Here is a 25,082-nt window from a genome sequence, read left to right as displayed (position 1 = left end):
TCGGCTTTGTGGGCCGGTGCGGAAGTCTAGGCAGATCCATCCGTAGTGGATGGCGAGGTCCCCTACTACACTGATAACACTATGTAGTAAGCACTATAAGCGCTAATATACATCCTGGTAGAGATAATCAAAACTCATTGGCCTACCTAGGTAGAAAGCCGGACCTGTTGAAATCTTACACGTATACGCAGGCTTATCGCATGTGTGAGCATACACCACATCTCATGCTCTTCATCTAGCCTTTTCATTGAACTTGCACCCCCTCTCATTTAAATCGTTGACAGAAGCTCTCATTTCTCAATCATGAAAGTCACCTTGACACTGAAGCGAGTTCCCTCCAGTGACGATATCTCTTACATCGAAAACTCACTCAGAGAGATCCATCCCGGCGTCACTCAAACCTCACGCGAAAGCCTCTCTATTAGCTTCGCAGCCCCTACAACCGATATCGACGCATTCGGTGAGCTTTTTCGAGCATGGCTTGGCTCACCGGAATCGATCATGGATGGCTTCCACATGGTGGAAGACATTTGATTTTTTTGATCCTCGCCTCCAGCGCACTCATTGGCACCGCTCATACCTCCCCATTGCCAGATTCATCATACGACATTGCTATCAGCAATACCACATTGAATTCTCCCTTACTGCAGACCTCGTGGACCTTCGACTGTTATGCTGGCTCGATAGCATGCAGAGGAACCGGTACCACATCTGCTGGATCCCATGCCAAACAAGGATGCTCACCAATTGGGGCACAGGGATGCACTCGGTACTCATACAATGGCGGTGGACTGTTCAAACTTTGTCTTTATGGGGGCACCGGCTGCAGCGGGGCTTTGCGCACGAGTGTTAATGGAGGCAAGGTTACCTGCATTGATGTGGGTGACCCTAAAAGCTTTAAGGTTGTGCCTTATGCTGCTGCGTGCTAGAGTATTACGATTCGATCGTACTACTCAAGCAGTGTGTAGCATTTAAATGGTGTGGTCAATCTTGTCTCATATCTCGTGTCATTTCTCCCCTTTTTTCTCTCTTTTTTGGTCTTTTTGACACCTGCCCGGAGATGTCTACGGTTAGGTACATAGTGCAATGTGAGAGAATGAATTGAAGAAATCAAGTTATCAAGCTTTGAAATTCGACAACATCATTTTTTCTCCCAGCTCATAGTTATAAATATAGGTATACAATGTATAAGAAATAGGCTACTTGGTGGGCTGATCGAGGACCACAGTGAAACCGTTTCAGAGCTCAGGAAACCCCAGTGACTCCGGGATTATGATTCCCCTACAACTACAATTTCCAGGCATGTGGTCTCCTCATAGATAACTATAGTAATGAAATTGATTCCATATTGATTGTCTAGCTACAGGAAATCCCTATGCAACAAGAATGATACTTGTACTCAGTACTTTTGTTGACATGTGATCACCTTACAGCAAATGGGAACCTTTCGAGATAACCCAGGTAAGTTTCCAGTAAGGAGAAGATAGACAATCATGGAGTTGAGGAAGAAAGGAGGAAGAAAGGAGGAAGAGAAGAGGGAGAACGGAGAAGGAAGGTAACACTGCCCTTTCCACGCTGGAAGATGGAAGAGGGTCAGATCTTCATATCCCCACATCTTTGATTCGAGCTGACAACAGACCGGAGCCCAGACTTTCAAGGTTGGTTTACTAGATTCTTAGGGAGCATACTTTCGAGCACTATAATTACTCAAGCCACTCAAGTCGCTATAAGCGCTAAAAGCACTAAAAGCACTATAAGCACTATAAGCACTATGAGCACTATAAGCACTATGAGCACTATGAGCACTATAAGCACTATAAGCACCAAACCCCTTTTGGGCTCCACCATATTAAGCTTAGCCAATTGACGAATACTAGTAAACTAGAATCCAATTTACCCCAACTCTGTGCCCAGTCAATGAAACTCGATTTGATTACCATTTTTGGCGATCCCAATATTGCCTGCTTCCAATGCTACCATTCTAAAGGCCAGATTTCACCACCTCCAATCAAAATGACTAAAAATAAATGTTGCAGATTCACAATGCATGAAGGGCCCTGGGGTGTCTTATCATGCACTCATGTGGTACCGCCGGGGAGTGGGAAGGGTGGTTCATTGCCCTGGGTGCTAGTTTGCGCTGAGGTTTGCTGTGGTAATAGACCCTGAGGTCAAAAACTTCCAATGATACTATGTTTAGACGGCGAATTAGATTATTCGGTAAGGCTTTGTCTGATTTACTCGAGGAAACTATATATTCATGACATATGCCCTGCGTTGAGGACGTTGACCTACCAAGCACTGAATCACTTACGAACATCTCTTTACCAGTCACAAATCTTCCATATACTTTTTTTCCCAGACAAGTTAATTAACAATGGCCACTCCTGCTATCATAAAGCCATATTTCGAAGCGCAGTATGATCATCGCGCTTTTGACGCCCTATTGGACGTTGACGAGTCTGCTAGTCTTTTTGAGACGCTTGCCGGCTATGAGCACTTGAAGTCCGGGCTTAGGTAAGTTGTCATGTATCTTGTTGCTCAAGTAAAAGACTTTAGGCAGACTGACAACCATCTAGAGACATTTTCATGCGTCATGGTGTAAATGACGAGCTCGCCGTCTCACTTCTGCACCGCCACTTTGAGATGGCATCTAACGAAAAGCTCGTGGAGCTGGGACCTGTTTCATCCCCATGGCCAATTGCTGCCCACGAAGAGTCCGTGATGGGTGGCTCTGTCCTACCGCATACTTGGCGTGTGTTTGAGAATGAACTTCACCCGGTCGAATTTCGCTTTGTCCCAATGCTGGAGGTTCCAAATGTGCGAAAAGTTCAGTTTACTCAAGCATTTTTCGATGATTTCTGTCAATACGTGAAATCAAATGGTTTGGAAAATGTCGTTGGCATCACCCAGATTGAACACGGAAGAGAAGCAAGCCAGAGTGATGTGCAATTGATGGAAGTCACCTATGGCCGGAACTCGATCATGGTCCCCGCGATCCCTGCAAGCGAGGTTACTGGGCCTGCTTTTCAAACTGTATGGGAGTTTGTCGAAAAGCCAAGCCCTCATGTCGATAAGGATGGTATCCAGAGCCGTCACAATCTCTGCTTCAAGTCCCAGCAGACCGATGCTCCGGCAGACGGCATCCAGAGCCGTCACAATCTCTGCTTCAAGTCCCAGCAGACCGATGCTCCGGCAGACGGCATCCAGAGCCGTCACAATCTCTGCTTCAAGTCCCAGCAGACCGATGCTCCGGCAGACGGCATCCAGAGCCGTCACAATCTCTGCTTCAAGTCCCAGCAGACCGATGCTCCGGCAGACGGCATCCAGAGCCGTCACAATCTCTGCTTCAAGTCCCAGCAGACCGATGCTCCGGCAGACGGTATCCAGAGCCGTCACAATCTCTGCTTCAAGTCCCAGCAGACCGATGCTCCGGCAGACGGTATCCAGAGCCGTCACAATCTCTGCTTCAAGTCCCAGCAGACCGATGCTCCGGCAGACGGCATCCAGAGCCGTCACAATCTCTGCTTCAAGTCCCAGCAGGCCGGCGCTCTCGTGAATGGTATCTGAGTCGAAAGCGTATAGCTTCACTTTCATGACAATCTATTTACTCTTGATTGATATCAAGCCCTTCGTTCGTGTCATTCCAAGGGAATGACATAAGATATAGGTTCTGACCCGATGGAAACCGGGGACTGGTTGGCCCTTAGTATATAAACACAATGAAGACGAAGCCTCTCTCCTCAATGTGGCATTTCCTCCTTTGACTGTCGTGTGATTAGTTTATGAATCTGTATCTAGGTCTCCTGAAATGTCGCATTCAACAGTTCTTTCTTCAATTCCCATAATCAGGTCTGCCAGCTCCATGTTACTTATGCGTAGTCCAAGTAGAACTAAACGCAGTATCGTCTAAAATTTTCTGATGAACTATGTTTTGCAAACAAACAAATATGTGGACTGAGCCATTTAATCAATGTAAAATAGGGGTTCAACCCTTGGCCAGTGTGATGGATCTCATATCTGGAGGTGAAACTTCGCGGTCAGATTTCTGTATTAGGGAAGTTTTAGGATAAGCCGGTGTATAATTCCAGACCACCAAAAGCTCGACATGGTCTGATGGAGGGCAAATAAACAGAGCCATTTCTCTAGTTTCACATAAGGTACCTAGCTCAACACTGCCACAATCATCCTCTTAGGTGACATTGATGTGGGCGCGCCACACACCAAGAGCACTAACGCCATAGAGAATTGATGACAAAAAGAATGGTAAACCCAGCGCCATGCCTCCTATCTGGATTCCAACGGCTAACATGTATCCAAGCAGCGGTGCTGCAGATAGAGATCCCAAGGCATCAACCACGGATAGCGACGCATAGAGCAACGTGATATCCCCCGGCGGTACTGCACTAGTTATGTATGATTGCACTGCAGGGCGAAATCCTGAACCGGAAAGGAAGAGTAACAAGCCTTGAGTCAGAATCAAGATTAGTAAACCACCTGCATTGATTTGAGGACAGATGATTACCCAACATCAACCCAGCTGGATGAAATGCAAGGCCCATCACCAGTGGGCCTAAACTCAGAAAGAAAGTACTTGCTTTTGCCATCACAAGATCAGCCTGGGCCACATTCCCTTCATTTCGTGCCAATAGCGAGCGGTGGGCCCAGGGCAAGACTGAACATGATAAAAAGATATGTGTAGCAGCGACCAAAGACAACAGATACCCGCTCTGATCATATGAAAATTCCGTTAAGTCAATTCAGGGCGTCAAATCAAGAAATCAAAGTATTTATACATACCTGGGGTATTGTCCAGCCATAGCGAACTCTCGTATACTGAACGATAAGTTCTTCTATTTGACGGGTCACTTTGTTCACCATGAGAGCAAAAAGAAGCATGATCAGGGCAGGCTGAGAAAGAACAAAAGAGCAAATTTCTTTCAGCTGAGCCACCCCAGCAAACTGAGTCTTGGCTGGTAAGCTAGCTCGAGCTTCACATTCACCCCCATCCATGCTGCGTGGATCAGACTTCAACATATCCGGGTTGGGTAAGAGATAAAGAGTTAGGTATCCTGATATTTCAAGAGGAATTCCGAGGAGGAAGGGTATATGTGGCCCATATTGTGACATGAGAAACGAGCTCAGCGGAGCTGACAGAAGCTCAGACACCATGATAACAACTGACATGTAAAAGAATGCTCTTGTTCTAGCAGATCATTAGCATGGTATCTACTTTAGGCGGGAGTTCAAGTGATACCGGCTACGTGGTGATGTAAACGTCGCGACCATTGCTAGGACCATGGAAGACATAACAGAACTCCCTCCCCCAATGCACCAAATGCTGGCCGATAAGACCATGACCCAAATAGAAAGGCGCTCCAAGTAGTGGCCTAATATAGATTAATGTATCAGCAAAGAAACATTTGATGAAAACGCCAATCTTACAAGCGACCCAAATCCAAATAGCGCCTATGATTTCCCCAGTAAGTCCGAGGGTCACCACCAGCTTCCGACCGGTGGACTGCGCCAGAATCCCATATGGTACAGCGAGCAGCAAACCTGTAGTGATTGGTAATTAAACTTTTGGAGCTGAAGAAAAAGGGGCTTCGGGTAAAACAGCGATTGCGATATGTCAACATACCTGGGGCAGCCTGTGCAAGCCCTAGCCATCCTCTCCAAATGGCGACTTCACTCTGGATTTCATGTATCTTGCAGACTTCACCTGAAAAACTACCATCTTGTGAAAATATACCGGGGTCAGTAGAGCTATAGTAAGATCGGCAAACGGAGAGCTCCAGGAGCTGATTCGTAGGCGCAAGCTGTAAAGAAGAAGCAGAACTAATGACGAAGATAAATATAGCGCATATAACCAGGGCACGAGTATCGGAATTTTCCCTCCATTTCTGCTGAGGGATTCCATGAATGTGATCCTGAAGTAAAGGGGTAGCGACAGTCGGCTCCCTCTCATCATGCACTGCTCTGATTGTAGACATGTTACTGAGATTTCCTATCACACGGAGACGAGAAATGTAGTATAACAAGAAAGTACTGTTATCTGACAGCGCAAGAGGGGTCCTCTCGGTAAGTGTTTTACACCCATTAGCCGACTGCAACAGGGATTGCACTGCAGGGATATTAGGTGTATTGGAAGCATGATAGCGGACTCCGTCGGTCAGTACCCATGCTCAGTATTATTACATATATGAGTAATAACTGTCCATATCTAGACATGGTACCTAATTTCTTAGAATTTCCGATAAGTGGTATAGATAGCTACCTGCACCCCAGGTGTATGTCTGTGCACATAGTTCTTTTGGCTGATGGTCTCTTGGTATCTGATTTTGGCATGCATTGTGCCTGATTCATGCCAGATTTTGTCCCACTTTCGAGCTAAAAGAACCATGAAATTTATGCATCTGGGTATGTTCAAATCATGCAGTATTTTGACTGTGACTACTGGAGATTTGCACTGCCTACGGATTAGGTAGAGAAGACCTCGAGAGCAAGGGTATTTGTCAAAATGCAAGTCCTGCTGCTCCTGTTTATAACTGATTATAAGATTGAAAAGAGCTAGTTCTTGTATAGCAAAGAAGCGTGGGAGCAATAAAAGACAATCTATAGTGATGTGCTAGACAGAGAGAGAAAACCGGGAAAGGAGAAATGAGAAGGAAACTATCATCTCTATCTACCACACAGCACCGGAAGCTGGTAAAACAGTAACACTACATAAACAGAGCACTATTGTTCGTCCCAGAGTTCCTTGAATAGACTCGGGATGCTAAGCAAGTACGACGGAGGCCCTTCCTCGACAATTTCACCCCCTTTCATGATCAGAATTTTGTCAAAATCTTGGATGCATCGCAATCGATGGGTGACTGCAACCACTGTGGCATCTTTGAAGTGATCTTGAATGACTTGAAACATTAGTCGCTCAGTCTTAACATCCACGCTGCCACTAATCTCATCCAAGACAAGAATCTTGGTGTGGGCCTTGCGGAGAAGCGCTCTTGCTAAGCTCACTAATTGCCACTGGCCACGTGTCAAGTTTCCTTCGCTCACCAGCACATCTAATGGATAGTGGTTTTCCATTTGGAGATCATCCCGCAATCCTACTGTGTTCAAAGAAGAAAGGATTGCGGCATCGGAGGCCTGTCCTTTAGGATCCAGGTTGAAGCGAAGTGATCCAGGCAACATGACAGGATCTTGTGGTATAATAGTAAGACGGTCTCGAATAATCCCACAAGGAACCTCGCCCAGATTAATGCCATCGATAAACACACCACCTGCGCTGGTCTCAAGCATGCGAAAGATCAGGAGTAAAAGAGAGCTCTTGCCGCTTCCGCTTCGACCGCAAATGGCCACTTTCTCCCCCGCATTGATGACGGCAGTGACATCGCGAAGGGTTGACTTCTCAGTGTGCTCGATGCTTTCATAGCCTGTATAAGCGTGGTCAAATCGGATTGAGCCATGGGCAGGCCATTCTTCGGGAGGCTCCCGTATAGTCTTGTTCGGATCGTCCTCTTTAGGGGTAGTGGCTTCATGACCTTTAATGCGTGCAACAGCACCTAGAGAAGTCTCCAGCTGTGTCCATGAAGTAATCAGAAAGGACAGACTGCTGCTAAAGCTCAGAATGTTCAGCAGAGACACGGCAATTGCCCCGTGATTGACTGAGGAGTGTAGCGTAACTGCGATGCTGATCACTATAACAGCCATTGCCACCGCCGCCAGATCCAGTACAAGGTCCAGCCAACGTTGGATACAGAAGAGAGCATAGTATGGTTGGAGCGCGGCGTCAACTAAAATGTGACATTGTGCCACCCACGGCGATTCCCAGCCAAAGATACGAATTGTGTCTGTTCCCAATGCAGTCTCTAGAAAATGAGTATATAGAGGGCTTTGTGCTTCTAGTTGCATGAAGCGCAGTTGGCGTGAAGTTCGCAGATAGAACTTCTGTAAGCCATATATCATAAGAATCATGAACGGAATTGTGATGGCAATATACTTGTTGCCAGAAGCAATGAGCATAACCTCGGCGATGGCGGCGCCGGCACCAAAAGTGGTCATAAGAAGCGCACCCGATAATTGATTGTCAATTTGAGAAAGGTCTTGACTGAATTTGTTTAGGAGTGTCCCGCTGTCATGCTTGGTGAAGAAAAGATACGGTGCCCTCAAAGTAGACATCAACAGCTGCGCATGCAGACGACGAGCGCTTTTTGGTACCAAAGAAACAAAAAGGAAAGACTATGCTGATAATTGTTCCAAACAGCTGGACTGCGGCACAAACTCCATATACGCCCAGATAAACACTGAGCGGATAATGAAATTCATCGTCTGACCAGTACATCAGCCACAGAGTGGGAAATTTGTACCCAAACGTCTGGATGACTATGAGAATTAAAAAGACTGCAGAGGATCTCCAGCCTATAGAGTTGAAGTAGTACTTGTAGGTCGAGAGGTCCCCATCTCTGCGCGACAGATCGTCCCGTGCTTTTACCAGCTCATCTTGTGTTTGAGCAGCCACGGGGTGGGTATTATCTGTTGTTGTGATCCCAATCCCATGTGGTGTGACGGATACATCTTCTGAAGATAAATCGCAGGGATCCCGAGAGGTAACTGTCCCATCAGCTAGTGTAATAACACTTGCACTAGAAGTGGGATAAGAACGAGGATCGCTGCATGCTAAGATAACGGCCATGTTTAGGGATCTGCACAGACCTTGGGGGCCCAGCATGCGGTTAAAGACCTTTTTGGCAGTGACAATGTCTAATGCACTGAGCGTCTCATCAAGTATAAGGAGTTTCCTACGCGAGTAAACGGATCGCGCAAGAGCCAGGCGTTGTTTCTGACCACCACTCAAAGCAGCGCCCCCCGACCCAACTTGGGTGGAGTCACCTCCAGGAAATGTAGCAATATCTTCATCCAAAGCACAAGCATGAAGCACGGTATCATACCAATTTTTGTCGAAGGAAGAAAACCCAGTCACCAACGCTCGGATGGGAATGTCCGGAAGCCAAGGGTCTTGTGCGCAGTAAGCAATCGTCACGAATATATTGCAAGAACCAGCAACACAAGGTAATGTTCCGATGAGACCTTTGAGAAAGGAGGACTTTCCAGAACTGACAGAGCCTGTGACGATCGTCAGAGTGCAGGGGTAAATCTCAATAGTCACACCAGTCAACACCGGTGTCGTAGCCCCGGGGTATTTCAGGCTTGCATTGTGCATTGAAAGATATCGTACACTTTTCACCGGCAGAGCTTGAAGCGCAACTATGCTGTCATTGGGGGTCCCCTTTTCCGTCACGACCACGATATCTTCTGTGCTATTGGAATTATTCTGGCCATTGTGAACCCCTGGCAATGAAAGATAATCTTGGATTCGCCCGAAGCAACCTAGGGCCACGCCCAATTGGGTAATTCCATGGACGAAGACCTGAATCGGTTGGGTTATGAGACCAATTAGGGCGAGAATTGTAAAAGATTGTGCTGATTCAACTGTACCACTCCCCCCGAGTGTGAAGATGGCAAACGTGAGAACTGGCCCAGCAATCTGTGGTATGTTTGCTATCAATTTAAACAAGCAGTGAGATAATGGTTTGCCAACTGATCACTTCACGGGAATGCGTACCAATGACATTTCTCCACATGATCAACATGCGAGCCCCCAGAGACCGCTCGAGCTCCACATCACGCAGATCACATATCCTCCGTCGCACAAAGGAAGATATACCGAGCAGCTTCACGCCTTGAATTGTTCTAAGGATAGAAGCGGTGGTTGCAACACGCTCTTGGACCACTTGATTCCATTCCCTTTGGCGTAATGGCGAGTAGCTGGCAATGACATAGCTAAGCGCTACTGCTACTAAAGCACAACCGACCGATGCTAAACACGCCAGTTTGACTTCTCTTTCAAGAAAGAGCAGGGCGAGCCCCACTTCGATTGGAGAGGCGAACATTGCATCAAGCCGTAGTAGATTATTGCAAATGCTTTCCGTATCAGTACTCATCAACGTGATTGCAGCTGCGTCTTTTGATATAGTGGTGTCGAGAGAAAGTGTTTTTTTGTATAGAGCCACCACTAGTATGCTTCTTGTCATAGTGATGGCACGATTTATCCCATGTTTATACAACATTGTTGTCACCTAATGACATTGCGATGTCATTAAAAGTCATCCAATGGTTGTTTGGGTGTTTGAAACGTACCGCAATACCAAGGTAAACCAGCACGGTGGCCCCAATAAGTGAGTTCCCAATAGCCTCGCTTGTAGTATCGGTGGAGGAGAGATAATCTATCACGCGATAAAGCAGCAGCGGCTGGGCAATCTTGAAACCGATTAGGCAAATTCGAGGAATAGCTGCCCATAGTAATGTCCGTCGAACGCAAGAAAGTACAACCACGGCAAGTACATGGCGATGTTGCGTGGAACGTTTCAATGCTATATGGATGCGATAAGTGAGCTTTCAAGCCCCAAAATGGATCATTAATGGGATGACGTAGAAAAATATACAAGTGAACGTACCAGAATGCCATTTCGCACTGAAGCGTTCTTGCAACTCGTCGGCCTTGAGATTGCGATCGAGTGAAAAGAGATTGGCGGGATTCAACAGGCCACGCGCCCCTCGAGTCAATAATGGGTTGAGCCACCAGAAGGCCACTCGATTGACCATTCCACCCAACGCCTCAGGTGGATACGTTGAAAACGGTGGGATGAGATATTTCTGTTTCTCTTGAAGCTCTGCTATGAGCAGAAGGAATCGGATGACCAACATTGCCGTAAAGGTTGTAGCAATACTAGGGGGAATCTCCCTCAACCACAATGTGCGGGCCTGTACTCCATCGAATGAAATGCTGCACAGGAGATAGAAACATATCAAATTCGAAGGCGACACTGATTTTTTATGCTCCATCGAAGATAGAGCACAGACAAAAAGGGAACATGTCAATGACAGGCAAACCGATGCAATGGTAGCTTGGTTGCGATACTGGGAAGCTCTTGCCCATAGAATGAGTACGACAAGTTGAGTGCTCAGCGAGCCAAGGTTAAGCATAATTTTAGCAAAGATTGCACGGTCGGCTGGCTTGCTTGGCTGCAATATGACTTTAGTGGACTGCCTAAGGAGTCGTTCTAGTCTCCAGATCGCCGCGGGAATAAAACATGCCGAAGGAATGATACTCAACACAATCTGTTCGAACAGAAGTGTAAAGTCTAGATAATGACATCCTTGAATTTGAGGACCGAATACCTCGTCAGCCGCTTGGTTGCAAATATGTGCCATGCTGGTATAATCTCAAATGCGAGTATGCTCAGTAGCCGATCAGCCGACCGATGCACATAGTTTAAGTACCATTGCAGATCCATTGTGTGCGTTTAGGCGATAAAGCCTGATAATATTTGTGGCGGCTAACCAAAAAGATGCTTGGTAATGTTCAGCTAGGCTAGATGCACTGTTGCTATATTGAATATGATGCCATGTCACTCCATCAGCATTTACTAGATCAGGCATGGGGCGGGATACAACCTTAGAAGTCTACAAGGATTCCCCTCTTTCTTACTCCATATAGTAAGTCATAGTATCAGTATAGCATATCTCAATGAGTTGCTATTGGTGCTCTTATCTCAATATCCAACCTTCCTCCCGAGGTTATGACCGATATCATGAACCCTGCCACGACGGCTCAGGCCGAGGGGTGCTAATGCACGCACGTCCCCGGTTCATAAATTATACCACTTTTTTGAAATTTATAAACCAAATTGGTCACAGAAAAAGCCATGAGCTACATACTACCCGCTACAAAACAATGTTTGTACCAAGATTACAAGGCAAAAACAATCAAGTATATAGGTGCATGTCCGAATTACGTTAGCGCTCCTTCTCAGGCTGTGTGGCAACATGCCAACACAGTAAAATACATTCCGTACAAATTGCATACGCACAAAATTACGGGTCTGAAAGGGCCAAGCCGGAGGATCGGCCTAGTATGTTGAGAAGCTCACAAGTACTGTGGGGGCCCATTATCATGGCATCCACCATACCAAGTAAGGAGAGAATTACTTGCACAAAATATTGGTCATTCTGTATCCTGGATATAAAGATCTTTTTTAAAATTCTGGGATGTTTTTTACAACATACCTGCAATGAATGCGGTTGGGTCACATCTGTCTCTTTAGCGCCGTAAGAGATAAAGAGGAGGTGATGTTTTATCCGATCTAGACAGGGATGAATAGCATGGCTCATTGTGCTCCGCATTCAAATCCTGCTCCGACTTCTTACTTGGGCTCCGCATGCTGCTACGTAGAGTTATAAGTAGAATGTGACTCCCCGACTGAAGTCTCCTCAGTATTTGAGCTTTGCTTCAGGATTTCAAACATTATACTGACTTGAATTCGAGCATGGAAGACTATGAGGAACGAAGAAGGATTCAAAATCTGAATGCGCAACGAAAGTGGCGTATGTGTCTTGGAATTATTTGTCGGCATTGTGCTAACGATCAGTCTAGGTGAAAAAAGAAAGCGCACGACAAGCCTCGGAGAGCATGCACGACAAGAAATACCATTCGAAAGCTGGTGTCAGACAGGTTTTATTCCGACACCTATACTTGAACAAGGCGAGGATTGCCGACCACCATGGCCTTGTGCTTTGGACTTGATGAATTCCTGCGATCTGAGGACCAGCACAGCCCCAACACCTGAATCCCTGCTTGATAGAGCAAATAGTGTGAAGACTGTAAGCACCATTGTTTTGATTTATCACCGGATGGCGGATGTCGGACTGGGTGAGGTGAACCATATGCTGATATAGATTCTAGTCCGATCATCATTTGCTCACACCACACTCGTCCCTCGATATTTCTCAGCTGCCATTGGTCAACCAGATGGAGCATAGCAAGGCGGAGGGCCGAAATGGAGTTAAGATTACGAATTATGCTACCCCTGGCTGGAATGGACTGGCAGACAGTACTGCTATCAACGGTTTAAATGGCCTGGGACAATCAAGTAGTAAGTTCCATATCGTAGTGCTTAAATAGCGTACTAAACCTGCGTGTTTCGTATCCTAGTGGAATCCAACCAGGAGATCATGGAAAGAGCCGTCAGCACCCTGCAAGCCCAAAAACGAACTCTCTGTCAAAAGATAGAGGAGCTCTTCAGAAAGATCCTAGAGTTATATACACATGGAGTTCTACTTGAACTACTCCGTGAAGATCCTGCATTTCAACATCAGCTTTTGGCTGATAAGAAATGGTTGTCCTCTCTGATTCAGTGACCATTATGAAAGGACATGTTCTCTACCTCCAAATCTTGCAGGTCGGTGGCTGGTTTAATCACTGATTGCGATCCTACTCTCTCTGGAAATGCGTCTCAAAAGTGAAACTTTGGTAGATAAACCTTGACAATAATTGACAGTCGGACAGAGGGAGACTGAATAATACGTATGATGAGACGGGAAAGGGAGGACGAAATGGTGAATTGCGTGGTATGGAGTCGACGAAGAGAGAAAGGAAGCCCTAGATTGGCCCAGGCCCGGGCGCCGGGCATTGCCCGCTTACATAGCAACATGTTAGATAGGGTATGTCGAAGCCTAGTAAAGAGAAGAAACTATCTACAGTGCCTCAGTGCTAAGTTCTAAATTTTAGGCGCGAACAAAAGTAGACCTCTGCAACCGCCATCATGCTCAAAGCCCAACCGGCCATTTATATTGTACATATCATTGGCCCCATCCCCTTTGTACCCGGAGTTAGAGTGGAGCTAATATACTGCCAGGCAATATCATCCAATGAGAGGGTTATGCCCCGTGTGGCATACTTAGCCGTCTGTACTACAGGCCTGATCAAATCACATCTCACCAGTTGGGTTTCGGTGGTAAAATGGGTGGTTGGAAACAACAGGGATACGACCGGGATGCTTCTCTTGATGGGGGGTCGTGTCACTCAGTGATTTGTTCCATGACGACCTCCAGGGATTAGACACTTAGGAGTCGCCACCTCGATACGGACGGCGTAGCCCCGGAAGTGTGATAGGTAATGAGGCCGCGCAGAAGATGAAACCCGCATATTTGTCTAGTGGATTATGAGATGCAGTCGTCCCTCTCTGCCTTGAATGAATCCCTGTTCACCACCCCCACATCTCGCTTTGGTGCCCAAATACCCCAACGCGTGCCGAACGCTGTGATAAGTCATTCGCACTGGTATGGGTGCCATTTTCAAGGACTGAGCCCAGCCATTCCAAACAAAGCATCACAAGAATGGGGAAATGGCACAAAGATTAGATCGTACGTCCTTTCAAAGAATTCTTTCATCGAACACACGACAGGCCGTGCGAAAATAAGAGCCCTCAACCCGGCGAGGGCCTGCCAGTGCGACCACCACCCTCATCAACTACTACGTCGATTAATTCGCAAGCAAGTGAGAGCCATGAGGCAACGGCACACAAGGCTCGAGGCTATGAGGCTCCGAATCTCTGGAAAGAGGCCTTCGACACGCTAGATGAAAAAGAACAACGTCTTTTGAAACCAAGTAATGCGGGCTCTAGCGATGAGTCAGAAAATGTCTTTAGCTGGAACATTGAAAAGGCCCTCGATGCAGTGATAGATACGACCCGAAGACATCTCGAGATTCGCGAGCTGAAAAGGAAGGAGAGCAGAGTGGGTGATTATCCGCAAAGGATTCTTAGCGCCGTGCTCGTCCTCAAAGACAGCATTTCGGCAGTGTTAGCGTGTGATCCCACAGGCCACGCTTCGGCTGCTTGGTCTGTGGTGTCTATGGGGTTGAATGTGAGTAGTGTTGAGTCAACCTAATCACGAGAAGGACTTTTGTATGCTAACCATCACGCAGATCACACAAAATTATTGCCAACAACAAGAGACCTGGCTTGAATCTTCTGAATATCTTTCAAGCACTATTTCTCGAATCACTCTGGTTGAAACCACTTACCGAGATAAAAACCGTGCAACGAAAAAATTTGTGGAAGACGCCCTGGTTGGAATTTATGTGGAGGTTTTACGTTACGCAGCAGCGGCGAGAGCAATTCATCAATCCAACAAGGGGAAAAAAATTCTCAAACTCATCATTACCCCAATGAATGAACTTCCTTTGACAAGCATTAAAGCGGCAGTCGAAACCCAAGAATCCTGTTTGAAGGACTGGCTTAGCATTCAGCGCTATTTGGAAATGACTGAAAAGGCAGAAGAACAGTTTAAGCAAGGGGCAAAGATTCTCAAAATCGTTGAGGATATTGATGAAGATAGGAAACTTTCAAAGCTCCCAATCGTGAAAACCGCTGTTTTTGACTCGTATGACCCCTCACCGCACGAAGAATGTCTTCCAGGTACGCGCGTTGAGATTCTCCAAAGCATAATGGACTGGGTTGATGGCTCTTCTGGGGACCCTTTTTTCTGGCTGAACGGTATGGCAGGAACCGGGAAGTCAACCATATCGCGCAGTCTCGCTAGATCGATGGAAGAAAGAGGAATTTTAGGAGCAAGCTTCTTCTTCAAAAGAGGCGAGAGTGATCGTGCAAACCTCTCCAAATTTATATCGACCATTGCCAGACAGCTCGCAGATGTTTTGCCCGGCCTGCGACAAAGCTTCATAGATGCAGCGAGCTTTGCTTCGTCCGATATTCCAGCACAATTTCAAGAGATTCTTGTAAATCCTTTATCGAGGTTTACCACAGATACCGGACAAAGGCTCCTGTTGGTCATAGTGATTGATGCGTTGGATGAGTGCGATGATGGAAACGTTAAGCGACTGATCCAACTCCTCCCAAAGATTCAGGGTCCCCAATTTTCGATTGATCTCCGAATCTTCTTGACTAGTAGACCAGAGGATCCTGTCGCCCGTCCCCTCGCACGCCTTGTGACTGGGGAGCAGACAGCCCTTTTACACAAAATAGACGAGTCAACGGTGAAGCGGGATATTCTATCATTCTTTGAGAAGCGGCTAGTCGAGATAAGAGACGAGAGAAAAGACGACGGACTCGAAGTCGATTGGCCAGGACAAGAAAATATCAATGCGCTTGTCAAAATGTCCGTACCGCTGTTCATCTCTGCTGCGACCATTTGCCGTGAATTGGGGGATACTCGCTTTGGTGCTAAAGCCACACTGAGTGAAATTCTTGCCAGCAGACTTGAGAGCGCAAATATGGCGGCTATCTATCTTCCGGTTCTAAACAAGTTGACCAGGGGCCTTGATAAGCAGCGAACGAACCGAGGTTTTACAAGAGGTTCGTGATATTGTGGGAGCAATTGTCATTCTTGGGGATCCACTGCCAGTAGGTCCACTTGCAGAGCTTCTCAACAAACGTCTGGAAGATGTCATCATTAGAATCAAATCGGTCTCATCTGTTCTCCAAGTATCCGAGAAGCAAGACGAGCCGGTCAGAGTCTTCCATAAATCCTTCCGCGATTTCATGCTCGATCCCGAGACGAAAAAGAATGGGTTTGGCGTTGATGAAGTTGCAATGCATGAAAAGATGACATTGAGTTGTATACGAGTGATGAAAAGAGACAAGGGCGGCCTCAAAAAGAATATCTGTCATCTTGACGGGTATGGGGCCTTGCGCGAGGACATTAAGGACGACAGGATCGCCGATCATCTATCTCGGGAGCTTCAGTATGCCTGTCGACATTGGGTCGACCATCTGCAGAAAGCTAGGCTTCCTATATCTGATAATGATGCGATTCATTCATTCCTGCAATCCAGCTTGCTTCCCTGGTTTGAAGCAATGTGCATTCTGGGATACCTTGATGAGGTTCTTCAAAGTCTTGATAAACTACAGTCCTTTGTTTCGGTGGGTGCCTTTTGTTCTGCAACTGGAGAAGGATATTTTGGAGTGCGGACGCTGACCATTGAGATGAACTAGATGCAATCGGGCTCCGTTTGTCGGCGATTCCTGTATGATGCTAAGAGGTTTCTGCTTAAATTTAAACAGATGGCGGAAGAGGCGCCCCTTCAGCTTTATGCATCTGGACTGGTATTTTCTCCCAGCGAATGTACAGTCAGAAACGCATTTCAGGTACTCAAGCCCCAATGCATTACTCAGATGCCGCTCCTGCCAGAGACAAACTGGGGGCCATTGTTGCAGACCATTGAACAAGGTTCAAATCACACTTTCAATGGCTTGGTTGAGTTTTCACCGGATGGTTTATCAATTGCTGCAGCATCCCAAAGTGCTGTGGTCCTTTGGAATACTGCAACAGGCTCACTTCAGCAAATTCTTGAACCAAATGGTGACTTGTATGTAACCTCATTCACGTTTTCTTCAAAAGGAAAAATGATGGCCATAGCCCAGGTCGACCGCTCTCGGACGTCTCTGCGGGAGGAGATTAGTTTGTGGGATCTGACCACAGGGATAGGCCTGCGTCAGCACACTTTCCTGCAGGACCATGTGAGAGACATCTACAAACTGGCGTTCTCGCCCAACGGTGAAATGCTGGCTTCGTCATCTGGCGAGACGACTACATTGTGGAATCTTAATCCACCTATTCTCTTACAAACCCTCGAGGAAGATAGAGAGGCTGTTCTGACAGCGGCGTTCTCTCCCGATAGAGACACATTGTCATCGGCCTCCGGTGATGGCACTGTGTACATGTGGAATACGCTTTCTCGCCCAGTCACACGAAAAGATGTCTTCAAAGCCCCCGAGGGATTTGGGGAACTGATAGCAATCTCACACAATACTTGTTTTCTGCTGACAAAGTCGACTGAAAGGAGAGTCTTGAAACTTTGGGATCTTCATTTGGGCAAATTAAAGCATACCTTAACTGGAATCAATGGTTCTGTCGAGTCGATCGCATTTTCACCAGACGGGAGACTCTGTTTGGCCGGCTGCCGTAACGGCGAAATCAATATGTGGGATACATTTTCAGGAATGAAGAAGTTCACCCTCAAACAGGCGGATTCGGCCGACTTTATTTCTCTGTCGCCTGACAGTAGACTATTGGCTTCAATCAATAGACAGCAGAGTATGAGGCTATGGGAGATGTCTCAATGCGGGTCGCAGCAGGACCACCAAGAGGGGCACAGTGACTTGAATTACATGCTGTTCTCACCTGACCAAACCCTTCTGGCTTCGGAAGCCGGGTCCACGATCACTCTTTGGGATTCTCTCACCGGCAAACGTCTGTACTCCTTGTTAGGTGGCCGGGATCAGGGACATCCGGTCTTTTCGACTGATAGCCAGACCATCACAGCCTGGCATATGGAGGAAGTGCGCACATGGTCGACTAGCACCGGTGAGCTGATCAGAGCAATTGACTTTGACTTTGATTTGGAAGGGTGCTCATTGGCGCTCTCGGCCGATGGGACACAAATGGCTTCCGGTTTTGCAGATGGTACCATCATAGTGTCGGACATTGCTTCCGGCAAGTCACTGGAGACTATCCAAATGAACCACGAAGCTAAGATCCTTGCCTTCTCGCGTGACAAAAAGCAATTAGCAGCTGGCAACGGCAAGACCATCAGTATATGGGATAACATCTCAAGGAAATTGCTGTTCACGTTACAATTCGGGTCCGATGATAACAATAGTCAACATGTCGTCTCAATCGCATTTTCACCTGATAGTAGGCTGATAGCTGCTTGCTCCTCAAATTATAGGTTTTCGTTCATGTATGTATGGGATACTGCTTCTGGCATGCTAAAACATACCAGTTATTACGAAGAAGTCGGTATCATGGAGCCACAACTGTCGTTTTCAGATGATCAAATTATTCAAATGAACAGTCAGTCATACACGATTGGCTACGATGAAGAAAATGGAGTTTTAGATGTTTCACCTAATGACTGCGACATCCAAGTGGGGTCGAAATGGATTGAGTACAAGGGCGAGGAAATTCTGCGAGCTACTACAGATTATGATGTGCTCTGTCATCTTGTGAGAGGAAACCTTGTTGCCCTGGCTATGAACTCTGGGCAGGTTTTTTTCATTGGGTTTCAAGATATTGCTCGAAACGCTCCAGGTTTGATGTGACACTCAGGGTCGAGTGGTTGATATCATGCGACCATCACCAGGATGAGCACCGGAGACTGTCTGATGAATTGACTTGTGTTTTCGGTGTTGTCTTCTCTCATTTATGGCGAGAATAGGTCTTTTTTGGCTATGGAAGAAGACTATGACACCCCGGTGTAGCGAACACCTGGAGCAACCGCTGATAAATCTGGACCCATCGTAGAGTCAGACCAGTTTTAGGTATGCGAACACGATTTCCAGGGGGTTTCAGAATGAAGTGTCGGTCTATTTGAAAGGGCACTTGGATGAGCAGGGGGCTTCGAAGCAACTTCAAAATGATTCGATTACGCTCAAGGTCCACTAGACTAGGTTACCGTCTACCCCTTATGGAGATGCGTAAATTCTTAGCACACTGAAGGAAATGACTACTGTACACCTTTTTGTATAAAGACAAAGACATGGTATGGTGAGGATGATGCATCGTCTACCTGCTCAAAGCTAAATTATAGCCCGATGATAGATATACGCACTGACTTGATAGCCTCGTCGCGAGGCCAAAGGGGTATTAAGAATATAAATATACCCTTGCATACCTAGGTCTTGTAAGCCTACATACTAGATTCAAACTTGATACGACTAGTAGAAAGCTCTAATATAACGATTACTGAGACCGATTTATCAGCGTTAAGACAGGCTTTGATGAGGGCCCATAAGGCCCCCATTAATGGGCTGTGGGTTGGGTTGGGTTTTGCGAAGCGCTATCCAGGGTCTACGCTCGGTACTGACTACCCAAAGAGCAAAAGGCGGCAGTGAATCAGCACTAGAGCGGAAAAGAAACGCCATGTCGCGCGGCCCAAATTCCGGTGTAGATATATATATATGTCATCCCCAAGGCCTGGACACAGGGCTGTACGGAATGAGATGAATAATCATCCCTTCGCTTACCCAGGTAAGAACACTCTCCTTGAACATGGGGGATCTTATAGCTTTTCAGTATCTAAATTTTCCCTACCCAATGACCTCACTAGTAACAAGCACCGTGCCCTGGCACGAGGGCGAGGAGAAATTACACCACTGGCTTAAAGTACCTCACGGTGACAACCCGACTACTCCGTACCTGAGCCCGAGAGCTGCATCTCTGGTTCAAGAATGTCCCCTGCTTGCCCTGGGTACATTGGATTCCCAAGGCCGGCCATGGTCAACGATATGGGGCGGTACAGCGGGCTTTGCAATGCCAGTTGCCGAATCGCTAGTCGACCTTCGGGCACAGGTGGACGGCAGATACGACCCCGTTGTGCAGGCCTTATTGACCGGCAATCAAACTCATGCATACACAGGAAAAATGGTCTCGGGGCTGGCAATCGACTTGGAGAACCGTCGGAGAGTGAAGCTGTACGGCAGGATGGTGGCAGGCTCACTCTCCGATGGAGATGCAGGAGAGGCACAGTTGGTTGTTCATATTGAAGAGAGCTTGGGCAACTGCCCTAAATACATGAACAAGAAGCATATAGTACCAGCGCAGTCTGATTCAAAGCTGATCTCCGACTCACCACAATTGAGCCCTACTGCAATTGAGCTGCTCGCTCGTGCGGATACTATGTTTATATCCTCGTCTCATGGAGCATCAACAATGGATACAAACACGCGTGGTGGTCCCCCGGGATTCATGCGCGTTGAATCGAACAGTGCTAGCGGTGCTGTTCTTGTTTATCCTGAGTACTCGGGGAATAGACTCTATCAAACGCTGGGGAATTTAGAGACCACCCCGCTGGCTGGTTTTGTCGTCCCCGATTTTGACAGCGGCAACGTTCTTTACTTCACCGGATCGACCGAGATACTAGTCGGAAAAGACGCAGCTGCTATTCTACCCAGATCGAATCTCGCTGTGCGAGTCACCATCGCGGCAGCAATCTTTGTTGAAAATGGGCTGTCATTTCGTGGCGAGCCCGGAGATCCTTCTCCATACAATCCTAGCGTGCGATATCTCGTTAATGAGAAACATATCCCTGGCACCCAAGAAGACAGCGGCTCAGCCCCAATGGCCACGCTGATAAAGAAAGAAGATATCACCCCGTCCATCCAACGGTTTCGGTTCCGTATCTCCAGCCGCAAACCGATTTCATGGAGTGCGGGACAGTATGTCACACTGTCATTTGAAGACAAGCTAAATATGGGGTATAGCCACATGCGCGATGACGATCCAAGCAGTCTAAATGATGACTATGTTCGAACCTTTACTGTGTCTTCGTATCCCGGTCGCGATATACCCGCTGATCAATTCGAGATCATGGTCCGACGACATGGCCCCGTCACTGGATATCTCGCTCGCATAGATGAGCGAGCCAGCCTGGAAGTACCACTCAAGGGATTCGGGGGAAGTTTCCACATATCGACTGGCAAGTCCATCATCCCTTACGTGGCGGGTGGTATTGGCATCACACCCCTTCTCGCACAGCTTCCAGAATTGGATATTTCCCAACTGCGATTATTCTGGTCAATCTCATTCAATGATTTGGGGCTGGTGCATGATATTTTCCAGCGGTGGCCACAGTTGCCCCTGTCAACGACTTTGTTTATCACCAATGTGGAGCTCGATGACGCTGATCGGCAGATGTGGGACGGCATTCAGTCGTCTGGGGTGAAAATGATACGACGAAGGATGCAAGCTGAGGATTTAGACCTCGCGCTAGCGGATGTTTGGTTTCTTTGCGCTGGTGTTGCGTTAAAGCGGATGATTCTGAATTGGCTTGTTGGAAAGACCGTGGTTTATGAGGATTTCAACTATTGAAGGGATCTTGCAATGATGATTCTGACGTTCTCGTTAATATCTCCATTAATTAATAACTTATTCGAAACAGTTCCAAAATACCCAAGACAATCTGCTGGATAAAAATAGATGCCGCAGCGTACGCAGCCCCAAACGTGTCAAAGTGGAGCGCCGATCATCAAGACCCGTATGTTGTAGGCGTAGGAACTTCTCTGGCCGAAATCTATCCTTCATCTTCACATATTCACATCTCGACATGAAATCACCTTCAGTGAAGCCCTCGGCATACCCGCCGCTGCCATTTCATCTCATCCGCTTCCTGATCTTCCTCTCCTCAATCGTCGTAGGCGTGATCTTGGCAGTGTTTACCTACCATCTCCACGCCGATGGCTTCAAATTACCATATTCATTCCTCGTGGTAAGCAAACATCCAACCTATATCTCCTATAGAATACTAATGGAAACCCCAGCTCTTCGTCTCAGCAGGCCTCTCCCTCCTCAATATCCTCCTAACCTCAGTAATCCACTGCAGCTGCGGCCTATCAACAAAACTCTCTATATCCGTCAACATCCTCCTAACAATCCTCTGGGCCCTATCTCTAGGCCTCCTGAGCTGGAGCGTAGCAAGCACAATTACCACAACATGCACAACAACACACTGGGGAAATTCGACCGGCATCGCTGTATGCAGGAGCTACAAAGCCCTCTTCACATTCACCGTCACCGGTCTGGTTAGCTACATCGCTGCAGTCTGGCTAGACGTGGTCGTGCGCCGTCGTCAGACTCGTCTCGGTGTCTACGATCCTATGGGATCACACCCCGGCCTCGATGACTCGGGCGCATTCGATGTCAAGATGGATGACCGCCACAGCGAGTCCACGCCTGCTTTGCACGATTATGATAATGTTCCCCCCGCGATGTCCGGTGCCTATGGCCAGGGCCATACGCATGTACCGCCGGTGTATGAGCGCAATTTGGAGTATGCTCATGCTGGTGATGCGCAGGATTATTATGATTCTGCGCCTGGGATGAGTCACCGTGGTGCACCCAGAGTGCGCTTTAGTGCCTATGAACAGGATGGGCACCAACGGCCTGCCGAGCATACTGGATACGATCCTGCTATGTATCGCTGAGTGGGATCTTGCTACTTGATTTTCGTTTTCCTTTTTCTTTGCTTTCATGACAGCAAGCGGGACTTTATGATATTTATCTGTGGTGCATCTGAAGGTTCTTATTTGAATCATTTGTGTTGATACGGAATTTGCATGACGGCGTTTCGAGGATCCTTTACTGAGATATGTGGTATTCATACGAGATAAAACACAGGGGTAGCAGAATACCAATGCAAGAAATCCAACGACTCTTTCATTTTGGGTTCGTTCTAGATAAATTAAAACAAAAAGATCCTTAGATCGGCTGCGCTCACGAAGCAAATAACCATCCAACCATAAGATAAGATGAGAGAGGACAAACCCGACAATGAAGCCGCTCGAGAAGATCAGGGTGATTTTGGACCAAAGATGACCAATAGTTCGTTTACATAATGACCTCGTTGCACACATCCTATAGGACAAATTAGTCAATGACACGTCGAAGAAACAAGGAGTAATACATACCCGCTTGAGCTCCTTGTAAGGCAAGCACACGCAGTTCTGCACGCGGACCTCATCGCCAACACCGCACTCCTTGCCAAGAATGGTGATGCTCTGCACCTTGATACCCTGCTTGACAATGCTGGTCGAGTGGCTGGTCACGGGGATGGGTGTACCCTCCACACGAGCCCAGGCACCGACACGGCTGCTCCAGCCGATGATCGAGTGCATGACGCAGGCATCGTGACGGATTTCAGCATCCTCAAGAACGATCGAGTCCTTGATACGGGCACCAGCGCCGACCACGACACGCGGGCCGATCGAGACGTTAGGACCGAGCTTGGCGGTGGGGTCGACGGAGGCAGTGGGGTGGATGTAGACCGGAGGCACGATGGTGGCGGAGGGGGGAGTGAGTTCAGGGGACTCGGCCTGGAATGCCTTTTGGAGGTACAGGGCGTTGGCAGGCACGGCAGAGCCAGCGGACTTGATCTGGCGCCAGAAGTCCTTGGTTTCGTGGACGAAGAAGCGGTTGCTATCGGCCAGATCGGAGAGGATGTCCTGCTCCAGACGGAGAACCTCGCTCTTCTCGGCGTCCTCGTCGTCTCCGGTGGCGATGAAGGAGGATTCCAGGTTATCAGAGGAGGGGTACGAGAGGAGGCGGGGGCGGGTGGTGCGGCGCTTGATGGCGCTGCGAATGGCGGGGAAGATGCACTCGGTAGCGAAAAGGTAGACACCGCAGTTGATCAGGTTAGAGATGTGCGACTCGGGCTTCTCGACGTAGTGCAGCACACGCTTGGTGTGCGAATCGGATACGATGCATCCGAAGTTCGTTGCGGTCTCGTTTGACACCCGTGTACCCAGAATCACAGCTTCGGCGTCCTTCTCCTCGAATAACCGCATCATCTCGCCCAGCGGGAATGAGCAGCAGACATCGGCGTTCAGAACGAGCAGCCGCTCGGGCTTGCCCTTGAGGATGGCATCACGGAAGTGGTATAGGCCACCTGCGGTGCCCAACGCTGTGTATTCGCGCAGGTAGAGGATGCGAAGCTGGGGGAATTCCTTCGAGGCATCCTTGATAAAATCCCGGAATACGCTCTCATCGTAATATCCGACCAACATCACTTCGCGTACATCGGGGACCTTGGCCACCGCCTTTAGGCAGTGGTGGATGATGGGGTGGCCGGCGACTTCGAATAGGGGCTATGGAAGTTGCAGTGTCAATTTTTGTCCGTGACAGGTCCCCACGGAGATTTAAATAAGATGCAACTGCATACCTTGGGCACATCGAGTGACAATGGGCGGAATCGGGTACCTCTTGAGGGGCCTCCGACCTGTGGACAAGGTGTCAGCTATTGTTTACCGCGAAGATTCCGTCACTCACCAAGATCACGGCCTTGGTGGAAGCCTGAGTAGTGTGATTATCGCGCATTGGTATATTAAGCATGACGGCAAGGAGATGTGAAGAGGATATAATTCCAGGAAAGGCCAGAGAAACACCGAAGCTCCCAGACGCCAAGACGGTGGTTTCAGTGGGGCACCTGACAACATTTTACTCCTTTCGGCCACTTTTCAATGTTTTCTTGGATCTGATTTATGTGATTGATATGGGTGTGAATGAGTGTATCTTGATTATACATATCCTACAGATATATCCTCCTTGACAAGGGCTATTTCGACAGACTCTAATCATCTGGATAGTTGTGGAGTATGGGGTCTGTTCCTATACATCCTACCCGAGCAAGGCTTGGGCCAAAGGTAAGAGCAGAGAATATTGCATTTACC

At 47.7% G+C, this 25,082-nt stretch overlaps 9 protein-coding genes across 9 annotated transcripts; 6 read left to right on the top strand and 3 right to left on the bottom strand.

Annotated features, from left to right (window-relative positions):
* Window positions 1-476: 476 nt before the first annotated feature.
* On the top strand, window positions 477-929 carry N7500_006166 (uncharacterized protein; the record flags this gene model as incomplete). Its single annotated transcript, XM_056677310.1, has 1 exon — window positions 477-929. The coding sequence occupies one exon, from the start codon at window positions 477-479 to the stop codon at window positions 927-929; it is 453 nt and encodes a 150-aa protein (XP_056532310.1).
* Window positions 930-2,374: 1,445 nt separating this feature from the next.
* On the top strand, window positions 2,375-3,567 carry N7500_006165 (uncharacterized protein; the record flags this gene model as incomplete). The annotated part of the gene is made up of 2 exons (XM_056677309.1): window positions 2,375-2,514; window positions 2,577-3,567. The coding sequence occupies 2 exons, from the start codon at window positions 2,375-2,377 to the stop codon at window positions 3,565-3,567; spliced, it is 1,131 nt and encodes a 376-aa protein (XP_056532309.1).
* A 622-nt stretch (window positions 3,568-4,189) lies between these two features.
* Window positions 4,190-5,990, bottom strand: N7500_006164 (MFS general substrate transporter; the record flags this gene model as incomplete). Its single annotated transcript, XM_056677308.1, has 6 exons — window positions 4,190-4,494; window positions 4,592-4,727; window positions 4,798-5,203; window positions 5,231-5,387; window positions 5,443-5,556; window positions 5,639-5,990. The coding sequence occupies 6 exons, from the start codon at window positions 5,988-5,990 to the stop codon at window positions 4,190-4,192; spliced, it is 1,470 nt and encodes a 489-aa protein (XP_056532308.1).
* A 745-nt stretch (window positions 5,991-6,735) lies between these two features.
* Window positions 6,736-10,764, bottom strand: N7500_006163 (P-loop containing nucleoside triphosphate hydrolase protein; the record flags this gene model as incomplete). Its single annotated transcript, XM_056677307.1, has 5 exons — window positions 6,736-8,238; window positions 8,282-9,544; window positions 9,606-10,136; window positions 10,198-10,430; window positions 10,515-10,764. 5 exons carry the CDS (start codon window positions 10,762-10,764, stop codon window positions 6,736-6,738), a joined length of 3,780 nt encoding a protein of 1,259 aa, XP_056532307.1.
* Window positions 10,765-12,386: 1,622 nt separating this feature from the next.
* N7500_006162 (uncharacterized protein) lies at window positions 12,387-13,257 on the top strand (the record flags this gene model as incomplete). The annotated part of the gene is made up of 4 exons (XM_056677306.1): window positions 12,387-12,444; window positions 12,494-12,720; window positions 12,803-12,992; window positions 13,052-13,257. 4 exons carry the CDS (start codon window positions 12,387-12,389, stop codon window positions 13,255-13,257), a joined length of 681 nt encoding a protein of 226 aa, XP_056532306.1.
* Window positions 13,258-14,065: 808 nt separating this feature from the next.
* On the top strand, window positions 14,066-18,962 carry N7500_006161 (uncharacterized protein; the record flags this gene model as incomplete). The annotated part of the gene is made up of 6 exons (XM_056677305.1): window positions 14,066-14,262; window positions 14,304-14,763; window positions 14,825-16,214; window positions 16,279-16,781; window positions 16,923-18,601; window positions 18,644-18,962. 6 exons carry the CDS (start codon window positions 14,066-14,068, stop codon window positions 18,960-18,962), a joined length of 4,548 nt encoding a protein of 1,515 aa, XP_056532305.1.
* A 994-nt stretch (window positions 18,963-19,956) lies between these two features.
* N7500_006160 (putative oxidoreductase, FAD-binding) lies at window positions 19,957-21,729 on the top strand (the record flags this gene model as incomplete). Its single annotated transcript, XM_056677304.1, has 1 exon — window positions 19,957-21,729. One exon carries the CDS (start codon window positions 19,957-19,959, stop codon window positions 21,727-21,729), a length of 1,773 nt encoding a protein of 590 aa, XP_056532304.1.
* A 235-nt stretch (window positions 21,730-21,964) lies between these two features.
* N7500_006159 (uncharacterized protein) lies at window positions 21,965-22,841 on the top strand (the record flags this gene model as incomplete). Its single annotated transcript, XM_056677303.1, has 2 exons — window positions 21,965-22,126; window positions 22,179-22,841. 2 exons carry the CDS (start codon window positions 21,965-21,967, stop codon window positions 22,839-22,841), a joined length of 825 nt encoding a protein of 274 aa, XP_056532303.1.
* Window positions 22,842-23,244: 403 nt separating this feature from the next.
* N7500_006158 (mannose-1-phosphate guanylyltransferase) lies at window positions 23,245-24,744 on the bottom strand (the record flags this gene model as incomplete). The annotated part of the gene is made up of 4 exons (XM_056677302.1): window positions 23,245-23,271; window positions 23,325-24,500; window positions 24,575-24,631; window positions 24,682-24,744. 4 exons carry the CDS (start codon window positions 24,742-24,744, stop codon window positions 23,245-23,247), a joined length of 1,323 nt encoding a protein of 440 aa, XP_056532302.1.
* Between the last annotated feature and the right edge of the window lie 338 nt (window positions 24,745-25,082).

Source organism: Penicillium coprophilum (assembly GCF_028826855.1).
Source record: "Penicillium coprophilum strain IBT 35676 chromosome Unknown utg000004l_segment0_segment0, whole genome shotgun sequence".
NCBI lineage: Eukaryota > Fungi > Ascomycota > Eurotiomycetes > Eurotiales > Aspergillaceae > Penicillium > Penicillium coprophilum.
The sequence above is the reverse complement of the archived record's forward strand: the minus strand, read 5'-3'. Positions and strand labels throughout refer to the sequence as shown.